General features: G+C 46.0%; 1 protein-coding gene across 2 annotated transcripts in view; it reads left to right on the plus strand.

Annotated features, from left to right (window-relative positions):
* The window catches only part of LOC308667065 (complement factor H-related protein 1-like), a 122,341-nt gene that overhangs the window by 12,444 nt on the left and 95,649 nt on the right, over positions 1-14,248 (plus strand). For both annotated transcript variants that reach the window (XM_081326142.1, XM_081326141.1), the window contains exons 3-5: positions 1,874-2,062; positions 8,132-8,314; positions 8,588-8,794. In XM_081326142.1, the coding sequence (XP_081182268.1) occupies positions 1,874-2,062; positions 8,132-8,314; positions 8,588-8,794 (579 nt within the window). The remainder of the gene's footprint in view (positions 1-1,873; positions 2,063-8,131; positions 8,315-8,587; positions 8,795-14,248) is intronic.

The raw sequence follows: 14,248 nt of genomic DNA on the forward strand, positions 1-14,248 counted from the left end.
CTTGGAAACACTTTCCCTCCTCAGAAAATGAGTGGGTCCATAAACGTCACATCAGAGCACCTAAGTTGTTAAAGAGGTTTCATACAGAATATCCCATAAAACCAGGCTAGCACCTATATTTTTGTTTCCTCTATAGGTGGATCTGTCCTATTTTTAAAGGGAGCAGGATGTCAGAATCCATTTATATTTCATTTCTAACTATCCCCTTTGAGCAAAAACCAAATCCCATCTTTCCCTGGATTCTGCCATTCCCAAGGAGGCGAGTGAACAGGCATGGGGCTTTATGGCTTTCACTTCCTCCATTAAATGTAACCTCTGTTTATTCCACCTGCCTGCTATCCATCACAATATAACCAATTGCTTTCTTAGTTAATTTATGGGCAACTAGAAAAGGGGGTGGGGAAGAGAGGAATGCAACCCTCAGGGATCTGGTTTGTTTCTCCAAATGAAGTGTGAGGAGGGTGGAAAAGATCCTGCTGCCATTGGACTGTTATCTCTCCTCTCCCATGATGGGCTTACCACCTGGAGCTTGGCTGATCTGGAACTGACTGAATGAACTGTGGGGTGAGGTTTGCTTGGCGACACTTTAAAAATATCAATCTGTGAGGAAATTCCTCAGATCCTGTCTATTCTGCCTGCTATCTCCTATTTCTTAGTAAAAGTTTCTGCTTGGAAAATCTGTCTGCAAGAGTCCTACTTTCTTAAGATGTAGGCTAAGGTGGGTTCTGACACTGAAGGCAGTGATTGCTGTGATTGCAACCATGAAATTAAAAGATGCTTAGACTTAGAAAGGAGAGGCTTCACCTTGCTGACAAACGTCCTTATAGTCAAAACTTTGGTTTTCTGTAAAGTAATCATAGCCTGTGGAAGATGAGGCATAAGGAAGGCCAAGCACCAAAAAATTGATGTTTTCAAATTGTGGTGTTGGAGAAGACTCTTGAGAGTCCTTTGAACTGCCAGAAGATTAAATCAGTAAATGCAAAAGGAAATCAACCCTGACCGTTCTTTGGAAGGATAGATAATAAAGCTGAAGCTCAAATGCTTTAGCCATGAAATGAGAAGAGAGGACTCATTGGAAAAGACCCTGATGTTGGGAAAGATTGAGGGGAAAAGGAGAAGGGGATAGCAGAGGATGAGATGGAGAGATAATGTAATTGATGCCATTAACATGAATTTGGGAAATCTCCAAGAGACAATGGAGAACAGGGGAGCCTGGTTTGCCATGGGGTTGCAAAGAATCAGACATCACTTAGAAACTGAACAACATCACCACTCAACAGGACAATATTTACTGGATAGGTAAAGGAATGCTTTAAAAGTTTTGTCTATCAAACCTATAATGCTGGAAGTGTTAAATGGATGGAAGGATATTTTCTGATAGGATACTGGATTGCCCCTGCTATTAACAATAATAAGCTCATTAATATGAGCAGAAAAGAGAAAACAAGAAAATCAAGTAAGCCAGGGGGCAATTTTCTGTGCTTATAAATGTTTAGATGTTTTGCATCATATTTCAGCAGAATATGGAACATTTCAGCTGTCTCAAATTTTGTTCCACTATTACTCAGTTAACTCAAAATATCTTTGCAGAAGTCTCTGAAATGGGCTGTTAACTCAACTTGAAACAATCACAAGTACATCTGGTTGTGCATGCTCCTACAAGGCAGTCCTCTATGATAAGTGTAAAATCTATAGCAGAATCATAACTTGAATATCACTAATACTGTATTCTAATTTGGCTTAATTTATTTTGGCCTGGAACTATCCATTGTGATCTGCAAATCAGGTTGATTTTCTTGTGGGTGGAATAGAAGGAAACCAATTGACAATTGTGTCTATTGATAAATCTACCTTATTTTCTGGTTTTTTTTAGCACCCTGCAGTATTACAAGACAACAGCTAACAACAAAAAACTTGCTTGTGTTTGGAAGTCAAAGAAAAGCTCGGCTTATTCAAAGTAATCATAGCCTGCAATTTCAGTGCAATGAAGGATATGTCCTTGAGGCTCCATCAGTCAGAAAGTGTGTTGATGGTTACATGGAGTTTCCTTTATGTATCTCTGGTAAGCATGCTGTCAATATGATGGATTCTTTAGGGATTGCAGCTAATTAAAACAATTAATATAACATAATGAATATTAACATTTGCTTCTAAAGTTATATTCTTTTAAAAGTGATTTAATCTTCACTGAAATCACTCATATTTTGGATAAGAATTTTAGTAGTTGTAATCTAAAACAAAAAAAATCTGAAGCAAATCAGATTGGAGAAGGATGTTCTGGCATTTTTCCAAACATACAAATTGTCTCTAAGGTTCAATCCAAAATCTTGAGCTTCAGTGAAGAATTTTACTTCCTTGTAGTTGAAGATATGCATACTATTGGTAGGCATAGGAATTTGTATCACAAATTGCAATGGTTGTATAAAAATATGTTGATGTCATATCATTAAAGGAGAATTTAACTTGAAGGATATTTGTTGGTTAAATCATCCTATAAATAAAAAGTATACTGTGCTATGCTCACATAACTGATGGATGATTTTTATGCTGATCAAGTTGAAGAGATTAAAATTAAAATATTGGGTGCCTGGTGAATTATCAGGTAGAATTGTTAGCATATTGTTTAAAACAAATGAGACAGCAACATATAAAGTTTAAAATGTTTACATCTGGTGGCCTGAAAATTACAAATACTGAATGTATTAATTATTTTTCCCAATGGAATGAGCAATTATACAAAATTGATATTACTATGCATTTATTTAATCATATTGATCTATGTGTAATAATTAATTGAATTGAATATTATCCTTTATGGTCTTTATTAAAAAGTAATCATTTGGCAGCTTTGCAAGGTGGTGTCACAGCCGTCCACGCTGAAAGAACGACGACAACGTGGTACGGGTGACTACGAGGTTTTCTTTACTTCAGAAAAGCCTAGCAGATACAAAGTCAGCATTGGGAGCTAGCCGTCCCAACGCGTCTTTTATACATTGGGGGTGATTAGCCCCACCCCTCCCCATGCAAACCAGCATCCGGCTGAGTCTGCTCAAAACCCGCCCCCTTCCCAGCTCTCCGCATGTCACCCCGCCCTTTGTGCCTGAGCTCCCACACAGACTCCAGGTGAATGTATGCCCTTAACCCCCCTTTCGCGCTCCCCCATCCCTCCTCCGTGCTCCCCTCCACCGTCCAGTGTGTCAGTGTTACAGCCCCTCTAACAGCTCCCCACAACGCCCCGCTGTCCGAACTTTGTTCTGAGCTGCCCGACGCCCCCTCTGAGCCGCCCGACGGCCCCGCCGAGGAACAGGCAGCTGGGTAATCCCAGGATGAGCTGCGGCTGCGGGTCTGACTGCCTGTGGGTCCCTTCAGCAGCTCCGTCGACGCAGACACGCCAGAAAGCCCCGGAACAGCTGCCCGTGGTTGCTAGCGGCCGTTTGACTGCTGGATGTGCTGTTCTCGGGTGGCTCCAGCAGGAAGGTTCGGGCGGGTGGTTTGCACGGCGTTTCCCCTGCTCCCCTCATGATGTCGAGCCCATGGGGCTTGACAGGCGGCCCCTCCTACCAGGGCACCACCTGGAAGGCAAGAGGAAGATGTTACACAGGTACCAATATGGACGACGGGTTCCATCCGACCCCCCCCAGGTTTGTCTGGGTGCCTACGGTGGAACGCCCTACGCAGCCGTGGTGCTTGGACGTCCCGCTCTGCCACCCATGATGCCTCAGACGCCAGATATCCCCTCCACAATAGCAGGTACTGTACCCTTCCCCTCTGCACCCTGGAGTCAAGGATGTCCTGCACTTCGTAGTGCCCGTTACGAACAGGTCCGGGGCCCCCCTTCCCCAACCCCACAGGAACGGATGCCGGTTTCAACAGACTGCCGTGAAACACCGGGTGTACCTTGCCAAGGAATTTGGGTAACCTGAGTCGTACCGTTACCAGGTTGATGACCTGGGTGACCTGGAACGGCCCTATGAATTTGGGGCCCAGTTTCTTACTTGGTATCTGTAGACATAAATATTTGGTGGACAGATACACCCAGTCCCCGACCCCAGGGGTGTGAAAGGGTTGGCGCTTCTTGTCTGCCTGTTCTTTCATAACACTGGCCGTTTTTTGTAGCGCCTCTCTGGTCGCTTTCCACACCCCTTCCAATTGCGATATCCACTCCCTGGGTTGGCAGGGAGATGCCGACCCTTGGCCGTACTCCGGGATGGGGGAGAAGTCATACCCTGACACCACTGTGAAGGGAGGGTAGCCGGTGCTGCTGTGCACTGCATTATTGTGGGCTACCTCCGCAAATGCCAGCAGGTCCGCCCAGTCCGTTTGTTGATAGGAGACATAGCTGCGCAGATACCGCTCCACTGCGGCATTGGCTCGCTCAGCTGCTCCGTTTGTGCAGGGATGATACCCGGAACTCAGCCCCTGGGATGATCCAATGAATTGGATGAACTCCCGCCAAAACCTAGCCGTAAATTGCACCCCCCGGTCCGAGATGATACACCTGGGCACGCCATGTAGGTGGTAGATGTGCGTTATGAACATCCACGCCAGTCGTCGGGCTGTTGGCAATCCTTTGCATGGTACAAAGTGGGCCTGCTTGGAGAATAGGTCTACCATTGTCCATATCACGGTATACCCTCGGCTCTCCAGCAGCTCCACAATAAAATCCATGGCTATGTCCTGCCATGGCCGACAGGGGTCTGCCACTGCTTGTGAAAGACCCATTGGTTTACCAGGCCAGGGCTTAGCGGTAGCACACGTATGACAGTGGTGCACATAGTCCTCAATGTGACATCTCATACCCGGCCACCAGAACTGTCGCCGGGCGAGGTGCAGAGTCTTAACGAACCCGAAGTGGCCAGCTTGTTTGGCATCATGGAACCTAAACAGGACATCTGCTCGAAGAGCTTGCGGCACGTACATCCTGTCCCGGTACCAGGCCAGACCCTCCCGAAGGGTCAGGAGGTGCGGGTGTTGTTGCAACCAGATATCCCCTTGTAGAGCATCCTTTAAGTGTTGCAACAGGTCATTGACGGCCCTGGATTTCACTGCTTGTATCACCTCCGATTCACATGGGGGAAGAATAGCCTGCACCACCTCCTCCCGCCGGCTATCATATTGAGGGAGGCGCGAGAGCGCATCTGCTAGAAAGTTCTTCCCCCCTGGGACATATTTCAGGGTGAACTTGAAACGCCTGAAGTACAGCGCCCACTGAACGTGCTTTGGAGCCAGCTTCCTGGGTGACTGCAAAGCCTCCAGGTTTTTGTGGTCCGTCCATACCTCAAAGGGCTTCTCCGCCCCTTCCAAGTGATGTCGCCACGTTTCCAATGCCCACCAAACGGTGAAGGCCTCCTTTTCCCAGATGGCCCAGGCCCGTTCGGTGGCTGACAGCTTCTTGGAAGCATAGGCACATGGTTGTAGTACCCCATCACTATTTCGCTGCAAGAGAACGGCCCCCACCACCACGTCGCTGGCGTCTGCTTGAACAATGAATGGTACGGTAGGGTCGGGGTGCAACAAAACAGGCTCTTTGGCAAACAACTCCTTTAGCGTCTCAAAAGCCCTTGACACTTGGCGGTCCATGCCACCCGTAAGCCTGGACGCGGCTTCACTGTCAGCTGTTTGGTCTGCAGCAGGTCCGTTAAGGGCAGTGCGATCGCGGCGAAGGACGGTATGAAGTTGGCAAATCCCAAGAAGCTCTGCAGCTGCCGTCGGGTTCCTGGGGCTTGCCACTGTTGTACCGCCTCCACTTTCTTGGGGTCCATCGCGATTCCGGCCGCGGAGATCCGGTAGCCCAGATAGTCCAAACGGGAGGTATGGAACTCGCATTTCGTGAGTTTTACGTAGAGTCGAGCTTCTAGGAGTTTCTGTAATACCTGCCGCACTAAATTGACGTGCTCGTCCATGGATTCCGTGTAAATTAGTATGTCTTCGAGATACACGAGGACCCCCCTGTACAGATGCTCATGCAGTACCTGATTTATCAACTGCTTGAAGACCGCGGGAGCCCCTTGGAGCCCGAACGGCATCACACGAAACTGAAAACTGCCGAGTGGGCAGTTAAACGCAGTTTTCCATTCGTCGCCTTCTTTGATGCGCACTCGATAGTACGCCTCCCGCAGGTCCAAGCGAGTGAACACCCTCCCACTGGCCAGATGGGATAACATGTCCGTCATCAGAGGCAGTGGGTACAGGTGCTCAACGCGCGTGATGGGCGCTCCCCCCAAGAGGGAGCCATCCACCTGTTGGAAGCGCATAGGGGTTTCCAGTCGCACCACCCCAACACCCACCTTGGCCACCACCTCTTGACCGACAAGACACCGTGTGCTACCCGAGTCAATTAAGGCCCTGAATCCCAGTGCCTCACCCGTGTTGGGGTTTGTCAGTGGGGCCTCTGCCAACTCCCCCATGTCCAGAGGCGCTGTAGCCCCAGCTGGCTCCTCTCCCTCCACAGTAAGCACAGCCCCCTGGGTTCCCTCGGCCATGTCAGAAGTAAAGAAAACCTCGTCGTCACCCGTACCACGTTGTCGTCATTCTTTCAGCGTGGACGGCTGTGACAGTAAGTCAGCGTTGGAAGCTAGCCGTCCCAACACTTCTTTTATACATTGGGGGTGATTAGCCCCACCCCTCCCCATGCAAACCAGCATCCGGCTGAGTTTGCTCAAAACCCGCCCCCTTCCCAGCTCTCCGCACATCACCCCGCCCTTTGTGCCTGAGCTCCCACACAGACTCCAGGTGAGTGTATGCCCTTAACCCCCCTTTCGCACTCCCCCACCCCTCCTCCGTGCTCCCCTCCACCATCCAGCATGTCAGTGTTACAGCCCCCCTATCAGCTCCCCACAACGCCCCGCTGTCCGGACTTTGTTCTGGGCCGCCCGATGCCCCCTCTGAGCCGCCCGACGCCCCCACCGAGGAACAGGCAGCTGGGTAATCCCAGGACGAGCTGCGGCTGCCGGTCTGACTGCCTGTGGGTCCCTTCAGCAGCTCCGTCGACGCAGACACACCAGAAAGCCCCGGAACAGCTGCCCGTGGTTGCTGGCGGCCATTTGACTGCTGGATGTGTTGTTCCTGGGTGGCTCCAGCAGGAAGGTTCGGGCGGGCGGTTTGCGCGGCGTTTCCCCTGCTCCCCTCATGATGTCGAGCCCACGGGGCTTGACAGGTGGATCATAGAGGATGTACGATCAAATGAGCTAATTCTACTTTTCTGCATGGTTACATTAGCAGAATCTTGCAATCCTAAAGTACATTCCTTCCCTTCTATGCTTTACAGCCTTTGACATTGGGAGGGTCTCTTTGAACAGTGTCAATTTAATCCATTTAATGATATTTTATTGTCAACTAAATTGAGTTTGAAATTGTATCTGAAGTTTTAAAATAACTTTAAAGTTGAAATTGGTGATATTTCTGATTGATGGGTTGAAGATGGAATATTTGTTAATAGAATTTATGTAAGACTTTAAAACTTGTTAAGGATGTCCCTTGGACTTGAGCTTGAAGTGAATTTATGAAAGGATTTTATTCTGAGTTTAATGGAACTTCTGAAATACTATTTCAGGAAGATTTCTGATTGTAGCTGATATAGATTTTTGTTGTTGCTGATGTATGAAATCTGAGGGCACATTAACTGATTTGATTTGATCATGGCCAATTTTGTTTTTCTTTTAGAAGAATATTATAGCAAATGCAAGAGTTTGTATGGTTTTTTTAAAGATGTCAATGCTATTTTGGAAAACTATTACTATTTTAAATATCAAAGAGTGTATTCAAGAAATATATAACTTATCAATTTTTGATATTTTCATTCTGCAAAGAATAAACGACATTGCATAATTTCTGTCATACATGTTATTATAAGGACAGAATATCTTTATAGGTAATTTGAAGTTATTAAAATATGTAGAATAAATTTAGATGATTTAGATCAGGCATGTCAAACTGCCGGCCCACAGGCCAGACATGTCATCTTGAAACCGCGCCCACCGCATTGCCAGCAATGGGGAAAAAGTTATGATACATCACGTGATGTAGCGAGTTTGACATGCCTGATTTAGATCAATTTAACATATTAATTCTTAGAGAAGAAATTGCTAGTTTGTTTACTTTTTCATTTACTCCATGCTTTCATACTTAATAGAAAGAGGGGGAAACTGCAGTGGTCCACCCAGGATTGAGAATGGAGACATTACTACTTTATCTGTGAAGCAGTACAGATCTGGCTCTTCAGTAGAATTCAGATGCCAAAAACATTATGCCATGGAAAGCCAGAACAGGTCTTTTTGTGACAATGGGACCTGGACAAAAGTACCCATTTGTCTTGGTAAGCAGAAAGGAAAGTCTTCATCTAATTTTCATGAGCATTTCTACTCATTAAGATTCACTGCTTTCTTTCTCTCTTGCATAAAGACCATTTAATTGCTCTTGCTTGCAGCACCTCTCTTTTATACAGTATACAATTTCATATCTGTATCTGAGCTGAAGTAGTTACTAGGTGAAAGCTAAATTCTACTATTAGAATTTTGCAATAAGATAATATGATTTATTTGTATACTGACAGCTTGTCTAACAAGATTTGCTTTCTTTTCCACCTCAGATCCCTGTGTGATCCCCAGGGTTGAACTGGAAAGCCAGATGATAGAACTTAAAGATGGAATAGATGTGCCTGAAAATATATTTGTGCAACGTGGTCATTCTATTGAGCTGACCTGTAGAACAGGATATGTCCTGGCAGTAAATTCTTCCCAATCAGCTTCTATAATCCATTGTGATGGGACAAGACCCATGATTCCTAAATGCAAAGGTGACTTTAAATGTTTACTTTATAATTCTGCTATCATCAATCCAGAGCCAAAGCACTTCATGTGCTTTATTGGTACCGATATTTGTATCCCTGTTGAATTTATTTTATTTAGCGTATGGCTGGTCACACACAGAATTAAAAGCACTTCATATTTACAAGTTAGAACAGTTAAAACATTTTTTTAAAAAAGAAGCAATTATAAAACCTAAGAGGAAAACAGAAATAACATTTCAGAGTTTAATGTTGAGTTTGGAGATCCAGTCAGTTGTTACGCAGAGGAAGTCCTTAAAATCTCCTGGGTATCTTCTATTAGTGCATTCCCTCGCTATATGTTGGATAGTCTGTCGGGGAGCCCTGCAATCACATTGCGTTGAAGATGTCTTTCCCCATTTATACAAAGAGTTGGCACACACCCCATGAGTCGTTCTAATTCTATTGTATGTCACGCATATGTGTCGGGGTAGATTAAATCCTGGAGGTATACTATTAGGATTAATATGCTCAGAAATATCTTGGGAGGTATAGCTACTCCATGCTTCCATCCACTTTTGTATAGTGCTCTGATGTTCGGCCAGCAGCTTAAGCGCTGTGAGGAGTGGTGGATTTCTTGACTTTAATCAACATCTTAAGAGATCAGAGGTATAGGTATGAATGGGTAGAGAGGAGTTTAGTACGATCTTACTATACTCCTGAATGAGAGCTTCTTGTCGTCGTAAGTGCGGGGTAAGTATGTGGCTAAGAACTGGTAGCCAGTGAATAGGTGTAGATTTTATGCACCCAGTAATTAATCTCATCGTATGGTTGAGTTGAACATAACAATTCTTGTATGTGAGCTGTTTAGCCATACAGGTGCGCAGTATTCCGCTACAGAGTAGCAAAGTAGACTGCGCATCGAAGAGTTGGAGCTGCAGCTCCCCAAGTTGTTCCGCATAGTTTTTGCAGAATGTTGTTTCTGCTGTTAACCTTTGCAGCCATATTCTGAATATGTTTTTTAAAAGACAGGGTCCTGTCTAAGGTGACCCCCAGATATTTTGGAGTTGCCTCATATGGGAGCAATTTGTTATTTAGGTATACATTGAGTTCTCTTTTTGCCAATTTATTATTAAGGTGGAAACATGATGTGACTGTCTTACTTACGCTTGGGATTAACCTCCATTGGTGGAAGTATGTGCTCAGAGTTGTAAGGTTGGCTGTAAGTACACCTTCTGTAACTTCGATGTCCTTGTGGCTATATGCTAATGCCAAGTCATCAGTGTAAGAGAACTTTGTTGATAGGATGGGTGGTATATCGGAAATATATAAGTTGAATAAGGATGGGGCCAATACAGAGCCCTGAGGGAGTCCATTATTCAGATGTCTTTGCTTACTAATTTTATCACCCATGATGACTTGAAAGGTCCTTGCTGAGAGCATGTTATTTATTAGGCGGCCCATGGTCCTACAAGGGACAGTGTGGAGGAATTTGCTTAATAGACCATCCCTCCACACTGTATCGTATGCTGCTGTGAGATCCACAAATACAACAGATGTTTTCAATTTATTCTGATAGCTGCTTTCAATGTGGCTAGTAAGACTAAGGACTTGATCGGCACAGCTCCGATAAGATCTAAACCCAGCCTGTTCAATTGGTATTTGTTTGTTAATTTTCTGTCCAATTCTGTTAAGTATCAACCTTTCAAGTAGTTTATAACAAACACTTAACAGAGCAATGGGGCGATAGTTTTCTGGCTTGTTGCTTTCTTTTCCAGGTTTTAATATGTCAATTACCTTGGTCCTCTTAAATTCTGGAGGAGCTTACTGGAAGTTAGGATATCTGTGTAGAATTTTGCCAGCCATTCTCTTGTGCGAGGCCCAGAATGGATCATAAATTCAGGCATTACTCCATCAAAACCAGATTTTCCAGCTTTGACATTCTTCAGGGCAGTATCTATTTCAGCCACTTGGAAGGGTCGAGCATGTTCCTGGCTAGGCGAGCACAAAGTTTTTAAGTGCTTTAGTTCTCTTTTCACTAATTTAGTATGTTTCTTATCATGGGGTACTCTAGTTAAGTTGACAATTCGAGTTGCTACTTGATCTGGAGTAACCTCTTGTTGTTTGCGTTGAGCTGGTTGGTCTCCTCCCAATTTTTTCAGTAGGCTCCATGCCTTCCTGCTTGAGTGTTTAAAGTCTAATCCAGACGTAGTTTGCTCCCATTTCTGCCTGTGCGCCAGGTCAAGGTTATGAAGAAGTTCATTGGCTATCTCAGCATCACCATTCTCTAGATGTTTTTGGTACAGGTTTTCACAGGTTTCATTCCATCCTGGGATATATTCCTTGCGGAAGCCACGTGGGATGGATTTTTTAGCCGATGACATGATTGCTCCGACAAAGCGATAGTAGCTTTTACTAACTGCCGGGATACGTCCTATTGTGTTCTCAAGGTACATCGTAAACTTTTCCCAGTTGGCCATCTTCAGGTTCCACCTTGGTCGGGGTATAGATCTGATAATAGGTATCTTTATTCCTGTCTTAATGATAATAGGTCTATGTTGGCTATGGGGGAAGGTTGGTAGCACTTGCTGAGAGGCCGGTACAGGTTTGGTTTTATCTTGTGTAACAAAACATAAGTCAGGGTTATACTCTTTCTTCCATGCAGCTGATTTAAAAGTACCTCGATCTTTAGCATCAAAAACTAGGTATAAGTTCGCAGAGGGTCTCGCCGTTAGTATCTTTAAGCATATATCTCCATTGGGTATGGTGGCTATTGAAATCTCCTATATAGATGCCCGGGTGTGGAATCCTTGGAAGAACTGTGTTAGGCCAAGAGATAGTAGGGGGCTTATAGATGTTGAAGTGTTCTTGGTTGGGCTGCACTTTTCTTTTGTCAAGGATTCAATGGAAACTCTGGAAATGTAGTTGAAAAACTTGACGGAAAAAAAAGATGAAAAAATGATAAAATACAGGTAGTCCTTGACTTACAACAATTTGCTTAGTGACTGTTTAAAGTTACAACGGCACTGAAAAAGTGACCATTTTTCACACTTATGACTGTTGCAGCATCCCCAAGGTCATGTGATTTACATTTGGATGCTTGGCAACTGATTCATACTTATGACTTTCTGTGTCCCAGGGTCATGTGATCAACTTTTGCAACTTTTTGACAAGCGAAGTTAATGGCTTGTTGCAGGGTGCCTGTGTTTGTGTGTAGGGAAATCCATTGGCCTCTGGTGGAGGGGGGTGGGACTGGGGTGGGTGCCTTCCCTCTCTTCCTCTCTCCCATTGTCCCTACATTTCTTCTTTCCTTCCTTTCTTCCTTCCATCCCTCTTTGTCCTTTCCTCCCTCCCTCCCTCTCCTTCCTTCCTTCCCTCTTTGTCCTTTCCCTCCTTTCCTCCCATTGTTCCTACCTTTCTTCTTTCCTTCCTTCCTTTCTTCCTTCCTTCCCTCCCTCTTTGTCCCTTCCTTTGGCAAGCAGGAAATCTTGCATGGGAATTGCAGCCGGGGATTTCTCCCCCGAACACACACACACTCTCCTTGGCTTGCCTCCCCATCTTGGTTTTCCTTCATCATGAGGAGACCTGCAAGATTTCCTGCTTGCAAAAAATTGATCACTTCTGCCTCTCTTGAAAGACAGGGATTTCTCCAGTGGAACAAACAGAGAGGATTGCTGGCATCCTCCAACAGAGAAATCCATCTTTACAAGAGAGGCAGAAGTGATTGCTCTTTTGCAAGCAGGAAATCCTGCATGGGAATTGCAGCTGGGGATTTCTCCTCCCTCTCACACACATTCTCTCCTTGGCTTGCCCCACTTGCAAAAGGGCAATCACTTCTGCCTTTCTTGAAAGACAGGGATTTCTCCAGCAGAACAAAGCAGAGAGGCAAAGACGCCTATGCTCCACGAGATGCAACCTCCTGGGTGCATGGGGTTGATGCAGCAAGGCCAGTGCCAAGGCCTGTCCACACATTCAAGGCGCACCAGGTGAACACGGAACTCCACTGATGGAAAGGGGGGTAGGCCCCCGATGCTTCCCCCTGAGATGAAGGGAAGTGGCATGCCTGTGACGAGACCGAAGCGGCGTGGGGGCAGGAGGAAGGTTGATGTAAAGATCACCTTTAGGCAGGCAGAGCTAAGACCGGCTTGTGCCGAGAGCCGCCGCTGGCCTCTCACCTTTCCGGCTGACAGGCGGGCTGGTTGGGCAGTCCAACCTGCTGCAGCCTTCCTGGGACCCCGGCCATAGGGACCCGTGTCTCACGCCTCTGCTTTCCTGAATGCAGCATGCTGGGGGCAGACATGCACAAGGTCCTGGGAGAAGCCCACTCTCTCCAGGGTCCTGCCAGTTGGCTGGCAGACACACTTCCCCCTCAAACCCCCTTCCACTCCCTCCAGGAATACGTGGCGGTCCCACCTTGCCATGGTCACTCCTTCAGCTGGGAGTGTCCTCCAGGAGGAAGTAAAGTCGCACCCATGCACTGTCCTTGCTGTGTCAACCCTGTGCGCCCAGGAGGCCACATCCAGCCCCCACCTCTGCTGATGGGCTCCAATCCACAGAGAGCTCCTGGTAGGTCAACGGCTTCTGAGCAGTGGGCCCGGCTGCTGAGGAGGCTGGGAGGGAGGTGGCAGCCCGGTGCTGGGGTTGCCCCCTCCTTTGTGTGTTGGGCCCATGGGGCTTGACACAACCATTGCTGCCACCTTCCCCCAAAGCAAGTGAGCTGGGAAGGAGCGGAGGGGGCGGGGGGGAGGAAGGCGACACTGTGTACCACCAGCCAGGTGCTCACATACTACCAGTAGTACGTGTACCACCAGTTGAAAAGCCCTGGTCTAGTGAGGGACATTTAAGAATTCTGGCAGTTCAGCTTCTCTCGGAACCAGCAGTTCCACCACAGGTGTTAAAAGGACTTCATGGAGATGTTTGTTTATGCATACCTGCCATTTCTGTGCCATATTGATCCTTGTGGATTCTAGGTAGTTTACAGTTTAAAATAGCAATAAAACAATAAAAAAATTAAAATTCAATAATATCATGACTAAGAATAAATCATAATAAAAATGTGCATATATAGACACAAAATCCTTGTGGTTCTACACTCACTACTATCTTCAAAAAAGCCAGGCCAGTGACTGACATCTTTTACATAGGCCACCTGTTCCCAAGGAGGGGAACTGCAAAGAGAAGTTCTGATATCACTCCCTGACTAACCTGAAAGCTGGTGACTCTTAGAAAATGCTATCTTGCCATCCATGTTAGACAAACCATGGCTATTTGGAAAAGTCAATGTCATATACTGTATGCACCATACTTGAGCTATAGCCAACTTTAAAAGTCGTGTCGAGAACCTTGGATTACACTCAGAGGTACAGTACATTGGTAGCCAGTGCAGCTCCTGCAGAAGTGATGAATCAGAGCAGAACTAAGAGTATACACTGAGCATACAGGATATTGAATTCTAGACCAGCCAATGTTTTGATGATATCCCCA

The sequence above is a fragment of the Vipera berus genome (genome assembly GCF_964194415.1).
Source record: "Vipera berus genome assembly, chromosome: 3".
Lineage (NCBI taxonomy): Eukaryota > Metazoa > Chordata > Lepidosauria > Squamata > Viperidae > Vipera > Vipera berus.